A 23,987-nucleotide genomic window follows, 5' to 3' on the forward strand; every position below is an offset into this window, starting at 1 on the left:
CAGTGTTGATTGGTGGAGTCCTTATAAATTATGCATCAGATCAGAACGTGATTGGTTACATGTGCTGTCAGATATATCGGTTTAAAAAACAAGCACGGTGAAGGAAAAAAAAATCGACTTTTTGTTGTTTTTAATATATATACACACATGATATTACTGTCGGGTTAAAAAAAATTATTGGTTTGAATTGATATTTTTAAAAGGAATAATAATAGAAATAATATTAAAACATAACATGAAAAATCATATACATATTTATTTTATCTTGCATGAGCATAAATGTGAACAACGTGCTCAAATGTGTCTTCTACCAAAAAAGAAAAGAATAATAAATGCCTAGGGATATAAATGCACATTTTTAATAGTTTTGACAGCTTGCCTAAGCCACGCCCATATACGGAATCCTGATATTCTATTGGCTGGATACTGAGCCTAGTATAAGTCTCTCTCTCTCTCTTTCTCTCTCTCTTTTCATAAGGTTCCCAAAAAAGTCTAAGATTTGGGTTTATTGGGTTACAGTGTGACAACATGGCGACTGTCATTCACAATCCACTAAAAGCGTGAGTACTTACAAAACACATGCATGCAAATATAATAATGTTACACAGTATAAAAGAAGAAGAAGCATGCATTTTATTATTATTTTTATTATTATTATTATTTTAATCAGGGGTTGGTAAGTTAATCGGATCCTGAAACGGATAAACTGCTGCAGCTTGTGATGAAATGCATGTTGAGTTGCATGATGTATATTTATCCTCCAGGAGTGTTGAACCATTCCTGAAGAAGAACATGCAGAATATGGCTTGTACTGTCCAGACACAGATACCTCACCTGATCTGATCTGATCTGATCTCCTCCAGTAATCACATATTAAACACAAACATCACGCACGCGCTCATGTGCATGAATAACAGTGGGCTTCGAGCTCATGCACATATGAGAAAGTTGATCCTGTTTGAATGTTTTAGAAAAGGAAATATCCTAATGTGAACTAAAACCTGTTGTTTCAGTGTTGTAGTGTGAACTTGTATGCATCCATGGAGCAAATAACTGAACATCAGGGCAGCTTTAATCAAATACTATTCAGTACTGCAGTGTTTTGGTATATTGATCTGTATTATGTGTACAGCTTGCAGAAATATCACAAGATTTATTAATATACATGGTGCACGGTTATATTTAGTTTTGTGCATTAACATTAAAAAAAACCTTTATTATAGTTATTTTAACAGTTATTCCCTGAAATCGGGTCGTACATGAGCTGATAGCGCCGAGTCGGCTATTTACGACAAGATTGACTGGAATAACTGTTTTATTCGATCCACATTCACTGGATTTTGAGAGACGGAGCATTTTTGCCTCCGCCAAGGAGGTTATGTTTTCGGTAGCGTTGGTTTGCAACATTACAGAAAAAGTTATGAATGGATTGCTCTGAAATTTTTTCCAGAGGTGTGACTGGGCACAAGTAACAATCCTTTAGGTTTTGGCGGTGATCCGGATCACCTTCTGGATCCTAGAATTTTTTAAAGGATTCTTGGCGGCGGTCTGCGCTCTCCGAGTGCTTTTCTCGTTATTTTTTTTGCAAATTTGATAAATAAAAACGTTATACAAAACATCCGACAAAATAATTTCTGCTTAGAATGTAAACAAACCGGAGAAATCACAGGAGCAATTTGTGAAAAACGCAATAATAAAAAAGACACATTCTTCCTGTCAAATACTTTCATTCCATATTTTGTTTGTTTGTTTGTTTTGTTGGGGTTTTGTGTTTTCGAGTCGAGTTTTTATTTCATCCTCGGTTGGTTCAGCGACACGCTCCGCCATTTAGTTTCTCTCTACTCACGGCAAGTATATGAGCTGATATCCTAGTAGCAGAGTAGCCAATCAGAGCACACGATTGCTCATATCCAGTGAATGTGGATAGAATAATATATAATAACTTTTTTTTTTAACATTTTCAAAAGGAGGAGTTTATGCTTTGTTGTTTGTCTTATTAAAGTTCAGAGAGAGAGGGAGAAGTGCGATAAGATCTACAACTCCTTTAAGACCTGATATATACCTGCTATAACATCCAGTAGGTGATGTTAGAAACTAACTAGAGTGGCGGCTACAATTATCGACACCTTAACGATCTTTTGGCTGTTGCAAAAGTAGAAAAGACTTTCAGTATTTAAATTGTGCATGAATAATTACTCAAACTTCCACTGGAAAAAAAAATGAGTTGATTCCCGATTACTTAAGCCAGTAACTCACTGGGCTGCGACAGCTTGCGAACGTCATTCACGAGAGAGTTTCAAAAGTGTCTTGAAACATTCGCGGGGCTTCTCAGTTTCCTCGCATGAGTCGCAAAGTGTCGCTCCTTCGTCGCTGAAATTTTGAACATGTTCAAAAAATTTGTGCAACAAAATTTCTCTCAAAATAGCCGTAAATGCGTCGCTGGTGTTGCAAAGCCGTCACGAACCCTTCTCAAGTCAGCTTCCATGAGACAGGAAGTGCGAGTGTATCTCACTGGGCTGCGACAGCCTGTGACTAGTTGGAGACACAACAATTGCGATAAAATATGCGAATATCAATTCAGTGTGATTCCAAGTGAAAATTGTCGCTAATTCGCATATTTTATCACAACTGTTGCATCTCCAACTAGTCGCAGGCTGTCGCAGCCAAGTGAGATACTACCCTTAGCGTATCAGATCACGTGACACCATTCCACAATTATCTACACCCAGATGATTATTTATTTAAAAAAAAAATCGGTATGTGGTATTAAGTTAACAAAACATAGTTTTTATTTAAAATGTGTTTTCCATAGACTTATATTTAGTCCAAAATATCTTTTATATAAATATATGGATGTCGGTGTTTTACGTAAATGAGGAAGTAATTCTAATGTTTAACCTGCTTCAGAAAATCTTTTTGTTCCACTTTCTCAGTATTTTCGGAGATCACATTTTGTTCATCATTCGTTGTTGTTTGTATTAATTTCTAGTTGTGTAGTTTAGCAATAAACATCAATAGGAAATCGACATTATAACCACATGAAAATCCAGGTCAAAGGCCGCATGTCATAAATATATATTTTCTGAACGGAATAAAAAAATTTTAATATTTCAAGCATGTCATTTTTTAAATGCTCGGAATTTAATTCTACTCTAATTCTATTTATTGCAATCGGATTCCAAATACTCTATAAACATTCCATTCTGTTATGAATCAGAAAAAAAAATATTATAAGTCACAGCACTTTTATTTTTTTAAAGTACTTCATTGTTCTACTTCAGCAATGTTACACAAAGATCGATCCATAACAGTTGTAAATGTCCCTTAATCCCACAGGGTGTCGATAATGGTGGACACCGTTAGTGGAAAGCGATCACTATTATCGACACCTCACATGAGTGACTTCTCAAACGCGCGTTTAGATACAAAATGGCGGCTGTCGAATGAAAGAGTGAGAAACAAAGTAGGTTTGGACGAGGAGATCATGAAATATCGGTGAATTTGATGAGTAAAAACATGTCCGTGATCTTTCCACCATGCTTACCTGCGATGATAACATCCGGGTTTTCCGAAAAATTGCTGAACGTGGTGAAAAAAATTCCATCAGATGACAAGATCAAAGGGCGAGGCGGGTCTTCCAGTTGATTGATTAACCAATAATAACTGTTGAAATTGAAATTCACCTTTGGTAAATCTGAAAAAGTGTCAATAATTGTAGCTTTCCAGAACATCAAATGTAACTAGAAATGGATAAAAAATGTATGTCGTGTTGTTTTTAATCAACAGAAATTCTACCTCTTGGCAAATGACAATGGCATAACAGGAATAAACCCTTGAGGATGTGGTGTGAAAGTTAATCAATCAACGTCACTCATGTTTTAACTGTAACAGCACCACACGCAGTGTTTTAGTTCTAACATCGTAGATAAATATGAGCGGGGATAGGAAATGTTATAATACAAGGTGTCTAAGAATTCAGGAACCAGCGTGCATATGTTGGGCGGATATCTCGATCTGAACATATTGAGCAAAATCCACCAAAAAAAAAAATCCATGATACAGCGGCTGAGAAAGTGTGTAAAGTGTGAACATGGAGAGCGTATGTTGTAAAAAAAATAAACACAAGATTATATGTCCTTTTACTCTCATTGGCTCCTGATGTTTTAGACACACTGTCAGTTTATTTGAAATATTTAGTTTTTGTGTCCAAATCTATAAAATTATCAACCATGCATGTGATATTATAATGTAATATGTAATATCAGTGAATAATAACCTCAACCTCGTCTCTCTCTGTTATTATTCACTTCACCTTCAGTGAATAACTTAATTATAAATACAGATAAATGATGGTGTTTTGTATATAATAGAAATATTAGCTTATTATTATTATTTAGAATGAGTTCGGGTTTAGTATGATTCAGTACATCATATTGATGCAACATTGCCAAAATTATAATTCATAATTATCTATACAGCTATATATATATATTATATAAATATTATATTATTTTTGTACTGGACCAGGTGGGTGGAGCACAGAAGCACGGCAGGCCAAAACTGAGTTCTCAATTAACTATTTATTGTTAGCTTTTCAGCCTTTTATCACTTCCCAGCCCCACACACACACACACACACACACACACACACAAGTGTTCTGGTTGGGGAGAGAGAGCTCCTTTTCTCTGCTCTCCTCTCCTTTTAAAGGGTGCGGTCACTGGGGAAGACATACAAACACAGGTTAATCCCCATCAGGTGCAATGATTCCACCACTTACCTTCCCTGACTCCGCCCTCCATTCACAGACCAACGCTTGGCCACGCCCCCGCTGCCACATACCCCCACCGCCCAACTCAGACCGGGGAGCCGTCCGGCCTGTAGCTGACTCTTCACCCCCCCCCCCGATGGGAGAGGAAATCCACCATGACCATCTGCGCCCCCGGCCTGCGGACCACCTTGAACTTAAACGGTTGGAGTGCCAGATACCAACGGGTGATCCGCATGTTGGCATCCTTCATGCAGTGGAGCCACTGCAGGGGCGCATGGTCCGAACAGAGGGTGAAAGGGCGCCCCAGCAGGTAGTAGCGGAGGGCGAGGACCGCCCATTTGATGGCGAGGCACTCCTTTTCAATCGTGCTGTACCTGCCCTCACAGACCAACAGCTTCCGGCTGATGTACAGCACTGGGTGGTCCCCCCCCCCATCTCCTGGGACAGAACAGACCCCAGCCCTCTGTCCGACACGTCCGTCTGCAAAATAAAGGGGAGAGAAAAGTCAGGGGAGTGTAACAGTGGCCACCCACACAGTGCATCCTTTACCTCCGAGAAAGCCCGCTGGCATTGCTCCATCCACTGGCCCAGATCTGGTGCTCCCTTTTTAGTGAGATCAGTCAGCGGGTTGGTGACGTCCAAATAATTAGGTATAAACCTACGATAGTAGCCAGCCAGCCCCAGGAACTGTCTCACCCCCTTTTTGGTCTTGGGCCTCGGGCAGGCCGCAACCGCTGCTGTCTTATTGATTTGGGGACGCACCTGCCCATTACCCAAGTGGAAACCCAGATACTGTACTTCCACCTGCCTAATTGCACACTTCTTCGGGTTGGCTGTGGACCCGCTCGCCTCAGCAACCTAAGGACGGCCCTTAGGTGTTCCACGTGCCGCAGCCAATCATTACTATAAATGATAATGTCGTCCAAGTAGGCGACCGTGTAGATGGCATGGGGGCGGAGGACCCTATCCATAAGCCGCTGGAACGTAGCAGGCACCCCAAACAGCCCAAAAGGAAGTGTGACGAACTGGTGTAAGCCAAATGGTGTGGAAAAGGCCGTTTTCTCTCGGGATAGCGGAGTCAAGGGGATCTGCCAATATCCCTTCATCAAATCCAGTGTCAAATAAAAACGAGCCGTGCCTAGTCAATTGAGCAACTCGTCAACGCGAGGCATTGGATAAGCGTCAAACTTAGACACCGCATTGACTTTCCTATAGTCCACGCAGAACCGGACCAACCCGTCGGCCTTGGGAACCAAGACCACCGGGCTGCTCCAGTCGCTGTGGGACTCCTCAACAATGCCCATTTCGAGCATGGCCTCGAGCTCTTCCCGAACCACCTTTTTTTTGTGTTCGGGCAGTCTGTAAGGGTGGCTGCTCACTACTACCCCCGGGGGCGTCTCAATGTGGTGTTCTATGAGGTGGGTGCAGCTGGGCAGCAGTGAGAACACGTCAGAAAATTCTGTTTGCAACTGGGCGACCTCCGTGAACTGGGTCGGGGAGAGGTGGTCTCCACAGGGGACCGGGGCGGTGGGCGATGTCAATTTCCCTTTTTGAACCTCCGGCCCCAGCTCCGCCTTCTCCGGAACCACCAATGCCACGGGGACCTCCTCGTTCCAAAGTTTTAGTAGGTTGAGGTGGTATATCTGTAACGCCCCACCTCTGTCCGTTCGCCTCACCTCACAGTCGACGTCCCCGACTCGCCATGTGACCTCAAAGAGTCCTTGCCACTTGGCGATCAATTTAGAGCTTGATGTGGGCAACGAGTACTTTATCTCCCTGTGTGAATTCCCTAATGCGCGTGCCCCTGTCGTACAGACGGACTTGATGTTCTTGGGCCTGCCGCAAATTCTCCAGGGTTAGGTGTGTGAATGTGTGGAGTTTGGCGCGCAGGTCAATAACGTATTGAATTTCGTTTTTACTGGTTGAAGGTTCCTCCTCCCAATTTTCCCGTAGCACATCCAGAATGCCACGTGGCTTATGCCCGTATAGTAATTCGAACAGGGAGAACCCCATGGAAGCTTGTGGGACCTCTCACACTGCGAATAACAGGGGCTCGAGCCATTTATCCCAGTTGCATGTGTCCTTGCTTACGAATTTTCTAATTATGTTTTTGAGGGTGTGATTAAACCGTTTGACTAAGCCATCCATTTGTGGGTGATAAACGCTGGTGCGGATAGGCTTAATTCCCAGTAACCCATACAGTTCACGCAGTGTGCGTGGCATAAATGTAGTGCCTTGATCAGTCAGAATCTCTTTGGGGATTCCGACCCGGGAGATGACACGGAAGAGTGCTTCAGCAATACTACGTGCTGAAATATTGCGACGAGGCACTGCTTCTGGATATCGCGTTGCATAGAATACCAGAACTAAAATAAAGCAGTATCCTCGTGTTGACCAATCTAATGGACCGACGAGATCCATCCCAATTCTTTCGAACTGGGTCTCGATTAATGGCAGAGGGTGCAAAGGCGCTTTTGGGATGGCTGCAGGATTTACTAACGCATTCGCGGCACGCCGTACACCACCTACGGACATCGCCGCGAATCCCTAGCCAATAGAACCGGGCCATTATTCGGGCTAGTGTCTTATCCTGCCCTAAGTGTCCTAAGAGCACTGATGCTGGAGGTGTCCCGGTTCCCCACAGCGCCAGCATACCAGCCCAGGCTCTCTCTCTGCACCGGTGTTCTGGAGATCATTCGCCTGAGGGGGGGAAGACACAGACACGGAAGTAGGAAATGGTAGGACGCCACGGGTGCGGCGGGCCGGCTGGGGTGGAGCCGGCCCCCGCGGTGGGGAAATGGGGCGAGGGCGAGGAACAGAAGGGGAGAGAGGAGAGGGGAGAAGGGGAGACACGCTGTCCTGCCGTCGGAACGGCCGCCATATGGTCCTCCGCCAGCTCAATGGCCTGATCCAGCGACGCCGGGCGATGGTACTGGACCCACTCCGCGGTTCCTTCCGGAGGGCGATCAGCGCCTGGTGCTGGCTCTGTTGGGCTGTGGCGAGGGCCTGGACCAGGTCCTTGAAGGGGGAGGACTCTATGTGGCCATTCCCTTCTGCACTTTCCCGGGTTTCAGCACCACTGTAGTATTGGACCAGGTGGGTGGGGCACAGAAGCACGGCAGGCCAGAACTGAGTTCTCAATGAACTATTTATTGTTAGCTTTTCAGCCTTTTATCACTTCCCAGCCGCGCGCGCACACACACGTGTTCTGGTTGGGGGAGAGAGCTCCCTTTCTCTGCTGTCCTCTCCTTTTAAAGGGCGTGGTCACTGGGGAAGACACAAACACAGGTTAATCCCCATCAGGTGCAATGATTCCACCACTTACCTTCCCTGACTCCGCCCTCCATTCACAGACCGACGCTTGGCCACGCCCCCACTGCCACAATTATATATGGACACCAGTGTTTTACTGGGAAATACACCACTCGGATTTTTCATCCGAGCTCCATCCGGGACACGGAGAACCAAAACCATGACATAAATCTCTAAATGTCACTCGTAAGGACATCGATGATAAATTTTGCTTTGAGAAATTCAGGGGCTTTTTGTTTGTGAATATGTCGATATAACATAATAAAAAGAAAATCACACATTGGCCTAAAGATATGAAGTTTATCTTCTCGTGTTGAAAAACTTGCATTTTTTTAATACAAAATACATCACGGATCTTAGCGACATATTTAAATAATATTGCCTGGTGTTGAGTGGTATATCAGATATATTCCATTCAGCGAGCATGAATGGACGAGTCGAAGATGAGTAGCTGAATGGAATATATCTGATAGACCATGAAAAAAAGCCAGCCAATATTATTATTATTATTATTATACACATACTCTTCATATCAGCATTCTCAAAGGCCGACACTAGCTTACCCGTGACTCGGTGCCATTAGCGCGGCAGTCCAGTTACCTTCCAGCTGGTGTCGTGTTAGCGAAGGCCAACGCTAGCACAGTCAAGCTAAATATTATTATCCCTGTGTAATTTACTTAGTTACTTTTAAAAATCAACATCAACAGCTACAAACAGCGGAGCGACCCGGCAGCCAAAATACTCTCAAAATCATCTGTATTTAACGAAGCAAACCTGCCAGCTATGTTTGTTTACAAATTGTCACAGCCGCTCACTCGCTAGCGCGGAAGTTTTACATCTCCGACATGTGACATCGTGTTGTCTTGACAATCATGCAATACCGTAAACCATATTCAGCGCTCGTTCTCCATTGGGTAGTGATGTAATACACGTAGGATAAGCGATATGCTGCATAACAATACTGCATGCTATCAAACCAAATGAATGAAACCCACTAGAAGGGAATAGAACACGTGTTTTTATTCCATCGAAAAAGTGTCCGGTATGGATAATAATCACTGATATTTCACTCTGATGACGTCACTCCCAGTGTTTTCCCGTTGACTGGGCGCGCGTTGTCAAAATGGCGAACTGATTCAAAATTAAAATTATTTTCATTATCTTGTGTGGTTTTTTTTTTTGTGTGTGTGTGTGTGGATGTGTCCATAATATGAAGAACATTACACGATGGTGCAAAGATATGAAGTTTATCTTCTCGTGTTTAAAAAAAAAAAAAAATCGCTTGTTCGCTTCACTCACTCGTGAAATATCCGTTCACCACTCGAAGATGAACTTCGTGTAATATCCTGTATAAAAATTACTTTACAGATGTGAGTAACATTACAAATGACAAACAATTTAAGGCAAAAGTAGCTGGGTAACTGCGATGATATTTATATTGCTATCTATTAATTATTTTAGGTGTAACTTAAAGTGAAAGCTTTACCTCTGACTGTTACAAAGCGCTCACACTGGAGACTTAGCTGCAGTTATTGTTGCACCAGATACTGAAAGCAAAGGTTCACATACTTTTGCCACTCACAGATCTGTAATATTTGATCATTTTCCTCAATAAATAAATGACCAAGTATAATATTTTTGTCTCATTTGTTTAACTGGGTTCTCTTTATCTACTTTTAGGACTTGTGTGAAAATCTGATGATGTTTTCGGTCATATTTATGCAGAAATATAGAAAATTCTAAAGGGTTCACAAACTTTCAAGCACCACTGTAAACGTGAACGGAGTCAGTTAAACCCCTCAGGATGAGTGACGGATAGATGATGTCCCAAGAAACACGATCATATTAGCAAAACCCTGTGAAACTAGAAAGGTCGCAGATTCTGGATCAGATGTTGTATTTGTGAGTGTTTCTGCGAATACTGAAAAATCTGGGGTGGGCAATTTGGCAAAAATGAAGTATGTTGGGTTTTGGGATAAATCCTGACACATCCCAAGTGAAAGGTTCACAGCAGAGCCGTGCTCAAATGTGTTTGTATTTTTCAGTATGCAACACTAATCGCATACGTCATTACATGCGAGATGTCAACTCTGTGACAGGTAGACCAGCTACTATCTATCCATCTATTCCTGTAATCCTTAACTATTTTGTATAAAGCCAGTAACTCACTGGGCTGCGACAGCTTGCGAACGTCATTCGCGAGAGTGTTTCAAAAGTGTCTTGAAACATTTGCGGGGCTTCTCAATTTCCTCGCATGAGTCGCAAAGTGTCGCTCCTTCGTCGCTGGAATTTTGAACATGTTCAAAAAATTCGTGCGACAAAATTTCTCTCAAAATAGCCGCAAATGCGTCGCTGGTGTCGCAAAGCCGTCACGAACCCTTCTCAAGTCAGTTTCCGTGAGGCAGGAAGTGCGAGCCAGTATCTCACTGGGCTGCAACAGCCTGCGACTAGTTGGAGACACAACAATTGCGGTAAAATATGCGAATATCAATTCGGTGTGATTCACTAATTCGCATATTTTATCACAATTGTTGCGTTTCCAGCTAGTCGCAGCCCAGTGAGATACTACCCTTGGTGACAGAAAATACTAAATTGTAACTTTTTATCTTAATTTGGGACTAAATGTAGTCAAAATATTTAAAATGACTAAGCTAGGCCTGTTACTTTTTGTGCGCCCCATCTTTTATAGCCAAAATCAAATGGCTTGTTGTCTCGAATTTGGCTTCATCAGTAGACATTGTTGGTGGAATCATCGCCTGCACTGCAGGATCCAGTAGCATTGGCGATGCTAAATCTACCTTCGGTTAGACGTCACATAGTTGATGCTTTTTGGCTTTCCATGTCCACTGGTATCCACCTATTATCGCCCAGGGTCGCGTGTGCGAAGGCAGTGGGCTGCCACTTTTTCATCATCCTGACTACTTACCACGTCATAGATGTCATCACCGTCACATAGTTGACACGGTACGCTTCAATTTTTACACACTCAACTCCACGCAAAAAACATACCAAAAGCAGTACAGACGATCGTATGTACGATGTGTCGTTCTATTGCCCTCGCTGCCGGATAACATGAGGCAGGCGAACCTTGTATCTGAGCAACCGTTGCAACGCTGGGGCTGAATTCAGCCCCGTCACAGAGTTGACCACAACTACACTTCGTGGGACACCTACTTTGGCTGAGCTGCAATTGAAATGATGAAAAGCTGCATCGAGTTTAGTTGTACTTTCTTTAAACACGCTCATATCCATGACATACACAGAGGGTAATCCTGTCTGCTGGCTTTCAGCGAAGAAATAACACTCTTAGTTCAAACCAAGGTTGCAGCTGGGTGGGACGAGCCAAGTTGGCCGTTTTCACCCCCCCCCAACAACTAATAAACGTCCGAGAGGTCTGCTGAATTTTTTCACAGGAGGCCCCAGGGAGTTCTTGCTGTATGTCCAGGTTTTAGATCTCTCCACAGTACACAGGCCTAGAGACGGCTCTGGGAGACACATTTCTCAGTGTTCACAGAAAAACACTCGTGTAGATTTGTCATTTGGTGTGTGGATGTGTTGTGGGCGTGGCACTGTGCACACTGCAGATTCGCAGTATCCCAGCATCCCATCTGTTATGAGGAAACGCCTCCAAGAGGTGTCACTCTGCAAGAGACGGGGCCCCATCTGCTCCAAAATCTGGGACACGCACACACAGGATATATTTGGTGTGTTCGGTTGTAGAGAGGTGAACGCCACACTGTCATTACACACTTTGACCAGTGTTGCCAACTTTCAGCTATTTTCTGGATAAAAACAAGCAAGCAAATACATACATACATACCACTGGCTACACAATATAATAGTTAGCTTACTTGTGCTTTTAAATGCAAGCCATCACTGTTAAAAAAATGCTAAAAAAAATGGCACTAGTAACCAAAAAAAAAAAAAAAATTTCTATACAGTGGGGCAAAAAAGTATTTAGTCAGTCACCAATTGTGCAAGTTCTCCCACTTAAAAAGATGAGAGAGGCCTGTAATTTTCATCATAGGTACACTTCAACTATGAGAGACAGAATGAGAAAAAAAAATCCAGAAAATCACATTGTCTGATTTTTAAAGAATTTATTTGCAAATTATGGTGGAAAATAAGTATTTGGTCAATAACAAAAGTTCATCTCAATACTTTGTTATATACCCTTTGTTGGCAATGACAGAGGTCAAACGTTTTCTGTAAGTCTTCACAAGGTTTTCACACACTGTTGCTGGTATTTTGGCCCATTCCTCCATGCAGATCTCCTCTAGAGCAGTGATGTTTTGGGGCTGTCGCTGGGCAACACGGACTTTCAACTCCCTCCAAAGATTTTCTATGGGGTTGAGATCTGGAGACTGGCTAGGCCACTCCAGGACCTTGAAATGCTTCTTACGAAGCCACTCCTTCGTTGCCCGGGCGGTGTGTTTGGGGTCATTGTCATGCTGAAAGACCCAGCCACGTTTCATCTTCAATGCCCTTGCTGATGGAAGGAGGTTTTCACTCAAAATCTCACGATACATGGCCCCATTCATTCTTTCCTTTACACGGATCAGTCGTCCTGGTCCCTTTGCAGAAAAACAGCCCCAAAGCATGATGTTTCCACCCCCATGCTTCACAGTAGGTATGGTGTTCTTTGGATGCAACTCAGCATTCTTTCTCCTCCAAACACAAGTTGAGTTTTTACCAAAAAGTTCTATTTTGGTTTCATCTGACCATATGACATTCTCCCAATCCTCTTCTGGATCATCCAAATGCTCTCTAGCAAACTTCAGACGGGCCTGGACATGTACTGGCTTAAGCAGGGGGACACGTCTGGCACTGCAGGATTTGAGTCCCTGGCGGCATAGTGTGTTACTGATGGTAGCCTTTGTTACTTTGGTCCCAGCTCTCTGCAGGTCATTCACTAGGTCCCCCTGTGTGGTTCTGGGATTTTTGCTCACTGTTCTTGTGATCATTTTGACCCCACAGGGTGAGATCTTGCGTGGAGCCCCAGATCGAGGGAGATTATCAGTGGTCTTGTATGTCTTCCATTTTCTAATAATTGCTCCCACAGTTGATTTCTTCACACCAAGCTGCTTACCTATTGCAGATTCAGTCTTCCCAGCCTGGTGCAGGTCTACAATTTTGTTTCTGGTGTCCTTAATAGCTTAATATTAGCTACCTTGCTACTGAAATCAGCTAGCACCCAATGCCAGCAGCTAGCGTGTGCTAGTGAGAAAAGATTAGCTACTGAGTTTGCTAACTTTCCTGCAGTTGCGTGTAGCTTACTAGCTTTGATCATTTTGCTAAATAAAATCATGTTAATTCTTAAACAAAGTCAGCATTTGAGGAAGTAAAGTGTCACAGTGTGTGGACGAGGCTAACCCTTAGCCTTTATTCAGTGTGTTAGCGTGTGTAGGAGAACACGAGTCCGACAGGTAGGTGTACGTTTTGTTCCATATGTATTGGAACAAAGCGCAGGGTTTTTGGGGGTTATGTTTGAGTTGTGCGTTTGCTGGAGTCGGTTCCCCCCTTTGTTCCATATGTATTGGAACAAAGCGCGGGGTTTTTTGGGGTTATGTTTGAGTTGTGCGTTTGCTGGAGTCGGTTCCCTTCCCCCAGGTTGCGTGTGAGGGGTTTGATGAGGGTAATCGTCGGTCTGGATAAATCTAGTCCCTGCACTGGCACAAAAAAAAAAGAAAGAAAACAACAGAGAGGCCTGAAATCTTTGTGTACACAAGAACAAGAACAACTGGGCTCTATGCCAGTAATGAGCCTTCACAATACCGTGGCCTTTTCCTGCGTTCCTGCACATGTTTTATTTTTCTGTGACAGAGTAATAAGACTCTGACTCCAGCTCACATGGTTTCTATCAGGGGTTTAGTTGTACTTGCTGTCTCAAAATCTCTACTGTAATAACTTACACTGCATCCTGAACTTCCAGGAGCTGCTCCTGGACTTAAAGTGACAAGAAAATATATGTATAAACTACGGAGTGCAAAAGTTTGAGTTTTGAAAAGGAAAACAATCGTTGTGGCTGTCCAGGATGATGGTTCATGCTTGATTTGTCACCATTTCTTGATGTTTGGCTTTATAGTAGCTTATGAAGCCAGTTCTGGCTTTAAAGCTCTGATTGTAGACAGCACACACTCTCCCAGGTGGTAACGGAGGCCTTGGTTGTTGCTGTCATCTTCTCAAAGGTCTCCACTTCTTTCTTGATCGTTGCTCTCCATCACGCCCCTGTCTGTGGCGTCATCTTCGCAGGTATTGGTGTTCATTTCACATTTCTTCAGATAATTTTGCTATTTCAGCAGGTCCTTATACCTCTTCTGTCCGCCCCTCTTTCTCTTACCAACTTTAAGCTCCAAGTAGAAAATCTGCTTGGGCATCCGACTGTTATCCATTCTGACCACATGGCCGCAACACCTTTTGTCAGGCTCTTTGGTACTCAGTAGGTCTTCAGAGCACAGTCTGGTGGCACCAACTTGGAGGAATGGCATCACCACCAATAGGAAAACAACATACTATATAATTATACATACAGATCACTTTTCCGATGGAATAAAAACATATAATCTATTCCCTTCTAGTGGGTTTCATTCATTTGGTTCGATAGCATGCAATATTGTTAGCATATCACTTATCTTACGTGTATTACGTCATTCTACCCAATGGAGAATGAGAGTTGAATATGGTTTACAATATTGCATGGTTGTCAAAACAACATGACGTCACATGTCAGAAACGTAAAACTTCCGCGCTAGCGAGGGACTGACAATTTGTAAACAAACATGGCTGGCAGGTTTGCTTCATTAAAAACGGAAGATTTTGAGAGAATTTTGGCTGCCAGGTAGCTCAGTTGTGTGTAGCTGTCGATTTTGATTTTAAAAGTAACTAAGTAAATTACACAAAGAGAATAATAATAATAATAATAATTGGCTTGACTGCGGCGCGGCATGGTGGTGTAGTGGTTAGCGCTGTCGCCTCACAGCAAGAAGGTCCGGGTTCGAGCCCCGTGGCCGGCGAGGGCCTTTCTGTGCGGAGTTTGCATGTTCTCCCCGTGTCCGCGTGGGTTTCCTCCGGGTGCTCCGGTTTCCCCACAGTCCAAAGACATGCAGGTTAGGCTAACTGGTGACTCTAAATTGAGCGTAGGTGTGAATGTGAGTGTGAATGGTTGTCTGTGTCTATGTGTCAGCCCTGTGATGACCTGGCGACTTGTCCAGGGTGTACCCCGCCTTTCGCCCGTAGTCAGCTGGGATAGGCTCCAGCTTGCCTGCGACCCTGTAGAACAGGATAAAGTGGCTAGAGATAATGAGATGAGATGAGGTGAAGGCTTGACTGCGTTAGTGTTGCCCTTCGCTGACATAAGACTGGCTGGAAGGTAACTGGAGTGCCGTGCTAACAGCACCGAGTCGCAGGTAAACTAGCATTGGTGTTTGCTAATGCTGCTGCTCAATGCTACACCAGCTGAAAGGTAACCGGACTGCCATGCTAACAGCACCAAGTCGCAGGTAAGCTAGTGTTGGCCTTTGCTAACACTAGTGATAAATGATACACTGGCTGGAAGGTAACTGGACTGCCACGCTAACAGCAGTGAGTCGCGAATAAGCTAGTGTTGGCCTTTGAGAATGCTGATATGAAGAGTGTGTGTATGTATGTATAATAATAATAATATTGGCTGGCTTTTTTTTCGTGGCTTGTCAGATCTCGTTGTGGATTATTTTCCTCTAACATCACAACCTGAAGTGTGTTATTCACTACATAACTTCACTTTACACTCGTATCCAAACCTACAAAGTAGCCTGACTCATGGCTGTCACTCTTTTTCTTCTTGACTGGTTATAAAATGAATCTTATCCAGTGGTTCATGGTTTAGTCTCGAACCTATTAGCACAGTTATCGTGTAAAGTTGCCTTCAGGAGGGTTTTGTGAATTATTTTCACTGATTTGTGTCCGAATCAAACTGTGAAGATCAATGAAGAGCTTTTGCTTGCATGAGAGCTGCTTGTTCCCCAGAGGGTTTTAATCAAGACACACTTATTCATGATCCCATAATCATATTCCAGTCAGTGTACGATTTAACCTCAGCATTATGCTATGCATATGGAGCGCCAATAGAACAACAATGCTTTGAGACCCCTCCCTGATGCTAGCGATTATTCAGGGACTCTGTAAATGCAACCATGAGAGCCATTTGAATATGAAAGGCTCCAACACGGCACACAGCTGAGCTTTGGGCTCTGGTCAAACTGTAATAGCAGGCATGAAAGGTTTTCTCTCGTGCAGAAGTTTTCTGGTTTCTCCTGCTGTATATAAAACCCCAAGTATCTCCTGCTCTGGGAAATATCACAGATTGCTGCAGCTCTTCAGCGCACATCGCTTCCTGTTTATTCTACGTGTTCGTCTGGGTTTATACAGACTTTTACATTCTGTATAATAATAATAATAATAATAATAATATTATTATTATTATTATTATTATTAAGTCAGAGAGGATTTTAATAAGGTAAATTTGAATGTTGAAATAATAATAGCTAAAAATATTTTCTTTCATATTTACTTGCATGCAATTTTTTTTACTGGTAAATTATTTTAATTACTGTACTTTTGTGTTTTTTATTTATTTTACACTTACTTTGCTTATTATTTTTTAAGGTCACTGAAATTAATTTGCTTTTGACTTCATATGATGTTTGTATTGCATTTTGGACTACATTTTTAACTTGATTGTTTTTCATTTCACTTTTTTTTATTTTTAAATCACCTAGCTATGCTTTAAATATTTTAAAGGCATTTTAAATATATGAAAATATATTATAATTTAAGAAGAAGCCTTTATTATTACGATTGCTTTTTTTTTTTAAGTGTGAAGTAAAAGAATAAAATAGCAAAATATGCTAATAAAAATACTGCAATAAATAATACCACTGACGCAAAGATATTAAAATAGATATAAAAAAAATCTGAAATATCTATCATCCAAAAATATACTTTAAAAAAGTGTGTAAATAATTGTAAAAAATTTTGACGTACCAGTAAAAATAAGGCAGATATTAAAAGCTATTTAAAAAAAAAAAAAAAGAGTGAAGGTGTTAGATTGCAGTACAGATGGATGAAATTACTGTCTAAACACTTTGGAGAATGAGATTTTCTGACGGCTCGGGTCAGGGATCACGGCTGTCATACAGGTCACGTCATATTACCTCACGTGCACTTATTCCCTCAGATAACATGAGCATTTCAATACACAGCATGAAAGAATGCACACAGGAAATCTGGGCATGACACAGGAAGTTTAATAAAAAAGTGACCGTTTAATGTAAAAGGCTAAAGAGGACCTCATTTGTTTTTGTTTTTAAAAGTTGCTGTTTGACGTTTACATGGAAATTGAACCAGATGAGGAATTATGAATTGTGTCCACAAAGGCTTTGGATTCATTTTCGATAGTTTCCATAGCAACGGTTCGTTCCCAACGGACACGCCACGTAATCAAACCTGAATGATAAATAGATTCTAAAAAAAAAAAGTGTCATGTCTTATTTGCAGAGGTGGACAAAGTACCCAAGTTTATTACTTAAGTTAAAGTACAGATCCCACTGGTTAAATGTTACTCCGAAACAAGTGAAAGCTGTCCAGTCAAATTTTTACTGAAGTTAAAGTACTTGCTTTTAAAAAATACTTAGGTATTAAAAGTACATTTTCCATCAACACACTGTTATATTATTGCCATAACGCTTACAAAACCTAACGCCTCTGAAGCAACCGACTGGATTTGCTGACTAGCTTGTAGAACCTGTAGAGCTGAAACTCCACCTGACATGCTAGCAAACTCTTTTCAAACTCAAAATCATATTGGGTAGCTAACGTTACTCGAAAAGAAAGATTTCTACATTGCACTTATTTGGCAAGATTATGCTAAAGTTAACGTTATTCATGTTAGCGTACCTCTGTTTTTACAGTACATGCTAACTAACAGCGTCCAAGTTAACTAGCTATGTGTTAACGTTAGCCGTGGACAAGGCGATGCATTTGACTAACCAAATCAAATCAAATCAAGTTTATTTGTACAGCGCTTTTAACAATAAACATTGTCGCAAAGCAGCTTTGTTTATTGTTAAAAGCGCTGTACAAATAAACTTTATTTGATTTGATTTGGTTAGTCAAATGCATCGCCTTGTCCACGGCTAACGTTAACACATAGCGAGTTAACTTGGACGCTGTTAGTTAGCATGTACTGTAAAAACAGAGGTACGCTAACATGAATAACGTTAACTTTAGCATAATCTTGCTAAACCAGACTGCATAGCTATGTTTGCAATGTTATCGCTAGCTCTAAAAGCACAGACAACTTCGTTGCAAGCTTTCTCTTGGAATAAAACGTTTATATATCTCAATATGCTTCCGCAGGTCGGACGGCGAGTTTTTGTAGGCCGTGACGTGGTTCGTTTTCAGTAAACAAAGCAAACATTTAAAACAATCAATCTTTAATCCTTTCAGAAAATTGAAACATGGGTTCATGGGCCATGAGTGCATACGTTCTCCAGAAGAACCACCTGCTTCCATTCTGCCAGCAACTGATCGTGTTAAATAACGCTGCTGAGAAATCACTGACCTTGATTTTATCCAGTCTATGGACGTGACCCTAGTGATTACTGATCGGCTGTTTCAGTGTCACCTGTGAAAAAAAAATCACGTTTTAGAAAAGAAGAAACATCCACTTTCAAAGCTGCTTCATAGTAACGAATAACGAGGACCTTGATAGAAATATAGTGGAGTGAAAAGTACGATATTTGTCTTTTAAATGTAGTGAAGTTAAAGTCATAAGTTTCCAAAAAAAATCAATACTCAAGTAAATGTCCATCTCTTCGTTACTGTCCATCTCTGCTTATTTGAGAAGGAAAATATGGTGTAATCAACCTTTGATATGGTGACGTTTTCTGTGAGATGTTTTTAAACAGTTATGGAAGGAGTCTCCAGTTTCAGCGCTTTGTGACACTCAGGAAGTTTTCCAACATCTTCGGGGGAAAAAAAAAAAACAGATGAGGTTTTTCCCCCCCTCATATTAATTTGTAGAGAGAGATAAAAGAGACTCCGGTGAGGGAATGACTGTTTATCGCTGCTATAAATTTGCAGATGGTCAGGATTAGATTGAGGGTGGGGGATGATAATGTTTGTAAAAATTTATAGCCTGGTGTTTTGTGCTTCATTTACATTTTATTCTGTCATTAATTTTTTGTTTCACCTACCTGCTCAGGGTGGAAAACAACAGCATTTGCTAAAGCCTGGTACAATGGATCTCTCCTTGTTTTATATAAAGTTAATGTTTTGTTGTGCCCCGTCCCTGTTTATTAATTATGCATTATTCTGTACGTCATCATTCTATCTTCCAGAAACGCTCTCCTTCTCCCGTACCTGTTTCCGCTCAGGCTCGTTCTCTGTCAGGTTTTCTTTCTGAACACTGAGGTCCTTTGTAATCACGTCGCTGTGTGGAAGTTTTTCCTCTTTGTCCACTTCTACATTCCTCACGTATCTGCCGATGTAATAAACACCTCACAGTAGCGCCGTGTTCATTTTGCTGATGAGAATAAACACCCAGAAATGTTCAAGTCTCAAAAACAAAACTATAATTTAAAAATCATTAAAATACAGTAGGGGTCAGAAGTTTACATACAGTGACCTGAATGTCATCTTGGATATGAACGTCATGGCGATATTTGGGCTTTCAGTAATTTCTTTGAACTGTTCTTTTTCTGTGGCTGAATGATTGTACAGCATACAGCTTTAATTAAAAAAAACCCTAGAATTTGGTGCACAATTTTCTTTGGGTTTTCTGAAATCAACACAGGGTCAAAATTTAACATACAGCACACCTAATATTTGGGTAAAATGTCTCTTCGCAAGATTCACCTTGACCAAACATTTTTTGTTTATCATGAACAAGCTTCTGGCAGAATTCTGGTTGGATATTTCACGATTCTTCATGGTAGAACTGGTAGAGTTCAGTTCATTTTTTTTTTCTTGGCATGGACTCAACTTATAAGCCCGGTCCATATATTTTCAGTAGGGTTGAAGTCAGGACCTGTTTTAAGCTTAATGTTCGCCTGCTTTATCCTCCACACCCAGCTCTGACGCGTGTTCGGGTTCATTGTCCTGTTGTAACTCCCAAGTCGTGTTTAAGTTTCTGATGGTTTATGCTGAAGAATTCTGAGGTCGTCCTCCTCCTCCATTATTCCATCCACTTTGTGCAATGAACCAGTTCCACTGGCAGCAAAACAGCCCCAGAGCATGATGATCCTACCACCACCGCCAGCTGGTACAGTGTCCCTCTGTACATGGTGGTCATTGTGGCCAAACAACTCAATCTTTGACCATACAGCTTTCATCCAGAAGGCTTTTTTCTTTGTCTGTGTGTTCAGCTTCAAACTTTAGTTAGGCTTGAAGGTGTCAATTTTGGAGCAGGGGGTTATTTCTTGGATAGCAGCCTCTTAGTCCATGGTGATCTGAACTGTAGACGGTGATCCATCAGCTTCCAGTTCATGGCAGGGCTGTGCCATGGTGGTTCCCAGGTTGTTCCTGACCATCCAAACCAATTTCCTTTCAGCTGAAGGTGACAGTTTGGGTTTTCTTGAAGCAAAGTGGCTTGGCAAAGTGACTACACCTTACAGTAACTTGGATACAATTGTTTGAACTGATCTTGGAATTTTCAGTTGTTTAGAAATGGCTAAAGTTGTGTACATCTGTGATCCTCTTTCTCAGATCTGCACTGAGCTCCTTGGACTTTCCCATTTTACTGTGTGTTGGTTAATCCAATGAGTGCTGTAAACAAACCCTTTTTATGAAGGCACAGAGAAGCTACCAGCTGTAATCAATCATGATCACTAACAGGAAGTTAAGAGACCTTGGCCTTGGCAAGATAAGAGACATTTTGGAAGTTTCAGCACCTCTGAATTAATAATCTAAGTGAGCGTATGTATATTTTTTTACCCTGTATGTATAATTTTGACCCTGTGTTGATTTCAGAAAACCCAAAGAAAATTAAAACTTGTGCACCAAATTCTAGTGCTTTTTTTTTTTAATTAAAGCTGTATGCTGTACAATCATTCTGCCACAGAAAAAGAACAGTTCAAAGAAATTACTGAAAGCCCAAATATTGCCATGACATTCATATCCAAGATGAAATTCAGGTCACTGGATGTAAACTTCTGACCAGAACTGTATCTGAAATATTTTCCTCAACGAATACAAATGAGATAAAACTGATCAGATCTGAACCGGGTAACTGGACAAAGCTGGATATTTTTCCTTCTTGTATTTACACACATACAGTTCTGTCCAAAAGTATGTATTACTTGTATGTATTGTATTTACACACATACAGTTCTGTACAAATTAGCTGAAAAACCTGAATTAAGTTTTTTCAGCTAATTTCAATAAACGTCATGTTCATCACCTGTGTAGCACGAGAACTTTACCCATGGAAGTCCTGACGTAGCTTATCGATCTTCAGTGGTCGAATCTCGATTTGGTCCTCGGTCACCGTCCTCTTGGGTTTATGATTCGGAAACCAGTCTCTCACTTTAAAACAAAACATTTTGTAGTTTTTTTTAAACAATGCCGATTCTATACTAACATTCTCACAGAGGAATGTTGTTTTGAAGCCAGAATGCAATTTTTTTTCTTAGCATTTTTAATAAAGGGCGGCACGGTGGTGTAGTGGTTAGCGCTGTCGCCTCACAGCAAGAAGGTCCGGGTTCGAGCCCCGTGGCCGGCGAGGGCCTTTCTGTGTGGAGTTTGCATGTTCTCCCCGTGTCCGCGTGGGTTTCCTCCGGGTGCTCCGGTTTCCCCCACAGTCCAAAGACATGCAGGTTAGGTTAACTGGTGACTCTAAATTGAGCGTAGGTGTGAATGGTTGTCTATGTGTCAGCCCTGTGATGACCTGGCGACTTGTCCAGGGTGTACCCCGCCTTTCGCCCGTAGTCAGCTGGGATAGGCTCCAGCTTGCCTGCGACCCTGTAGAACAGGATAAAGTGGCTAGAGATAATGAGATGAGATTTTTAATAAAGTATCTTGCCAGATACCAGAGGACCAGCCCCCCACCCATTGTAACCCTCGCTATGTAATAGACAGTGATGAACCGTTACTATTAGAGCTGGGACTTGAGCTCAGCCAGACACCAAAAAAAGCAAGATGGGAAAGGATTTTGTAAGGGATTAGTGGCAGGCTGCCAGATCGCTCCGATGTTGATTTTAAAAGTAACTCAGTAAATTACACTAAGAGGGAAAAGAATACTTAAGTCTGAGTGAAAAATACCGTAGTGAGCGTGCAGCGTAGAAGAAGAGTCTGGAGACAGAAATCATAGTTTCTTGGTCGTTAGCCTGTGCTACTTGCTCTTGATAGATAGCACTGGCTTGACTGCTTTATTAGCATTCGCTAACACTACTGATGAACGCTACACCGGCTGGAAGGTGACTTCACTGATGGCGCTGACTCGCGGTTAAGCTAGCGCCATGGGTGATACATTTTTGGTCCTGCCCACTATAAATCAAAAGCTGATTGGTTAATCAGTCATCTGTCACTTCCTACATAAACATACACCGCCATGGCCTTCTGTCCCGGCAATGAAGTCCTAACCAATGAGTGAGCCAGCTAGGATCCTTCTAAGATCTTTGAAAGATCCTTTTTGAATCCTTGCAAAGATCTTTGTCAAATCTTTGCGGATCTTTACAAATGATTTTGCATATGAAGATCTTTGAAAAAGATCCTTTAAGGATCTTTTGACTGATTGATTACTTTATTCTGAACAATAAAGAAGAAAGATATAAAAATAAAAATTTAAATAAAAAATGCAATAATCAAAACATCGTCATAAACAAACAGAATAGCGTAGCCACAAGGCAATAACATAACAATGTTCAGAAAGGATTAGGAAGAAGTAATAACTTATCCAATCCTAACCCTCTATACCACCGCTAATCAAACATCACTTTCCACCATAATAACTATATATACAAAAGAAAACAAAAGCAATAAACAAAAAAGAAAACATACCAAGACATACCGACATGGTATAATATCGACCAAATCAAATCATATATACAGATACTTGTTATGCATATAGACACACATACAATACATCTATACAGTACATACATATACACATACCTATAACTATACACTAAATACAAGACCAGTCACAGACTTACTCTCAATTTCATCATCACCTATATAGTCTGCCTGTCCTCATTCTCATATATTTTTATTAACATGTTTTTATATAATTTTTTAAACAGTTTTATGTTGGTGCTATTTTTGAGTTCATTATCCAGACCATTCCACAATTTCACCCCACAGACTGTTATGCACATACTTTTCAGAGTTGTTCTAACATTTACTCTCTTAAAATTCATTTCCCCTCTCAGGTTATACCCACCCTGCCTTTCCATAAACGTATTTTGTACCTCACCCGGAAGAAGGTTATGTCTTGCTTTATGCATAATTTGTGCAGTCTTGTGTTTAACCAGATCAGTGAATTTCAGAGTGTGTGCTTTTACGAATAATGCGTTTGTATGCTCAAGATATCCCGTATTATTGACGATTCTTATTGCTCTTTTTTGTAATGTGCATAACGGCTGCGGGTTAGATTTGTAGGTATTACCCCATATCTCCACACAGTAGCTCAGATATGGAAGTATGAGTGCATTATACAGAGTATGTAGTGATTTATAGTCCAGAATGTGTCTTGATTTCCCCAAAATTGCAGTAATCTTTGCTATTTTCGCTTTAACATGATTAATATGCGGTTTCCAGCAGATTTTATGATCAACAATCACACCCAGAAATTTTATTTCATAAACTCTTTCTATGGTTATGTTGTCAATTTCCAATTCAACTTGAGGGTTCGACTTATATTTTCCAAATA

At 41.4% G+C, this 23,987-nt stretch overlaps 1 protein-coding gene across 3 annotated transcripts in view; it reads left to right on the top strand.

The window, feature by feature from the left end:
• Positions 1-491: 491 nt before the first annotated feature.
• The window catches only part of dpf3 (double PHD fingers 3), an 88,420-nt gene continuing 64,924 nt past the window's right edge, over positions 492-23,987 (top strand). For all 3 annotated transcript variants that reach the window (XM_060916324.1, XM_060916325.1, XM_060916326.1), the window contains exon 1: positions 492-560. In XM_060916324.1, coding sequence (XP_060772307.1) covers positions 529-560 — 32 coding nt within the window. In that variant the 5' untranslated portion in view covers positions 492-528. The remainder of the gene's footprint in view (positions 561-23,987) is intronic.

The sequence above is a fragment of the Neoarius graeffei genome, chromosome 3 (assembly GCF_027579695.1).
Source record: "Neoarius graeffei isolate fNeoGra1 chromosome 3, fNeoGra1.pri, whole genome shotgun sequence".
NCBI lineage: Eukaryota > Metazoa > Chordata > Actinopteri > Siluriformes > Ariidae > Neoarius > Neoarius graeffei.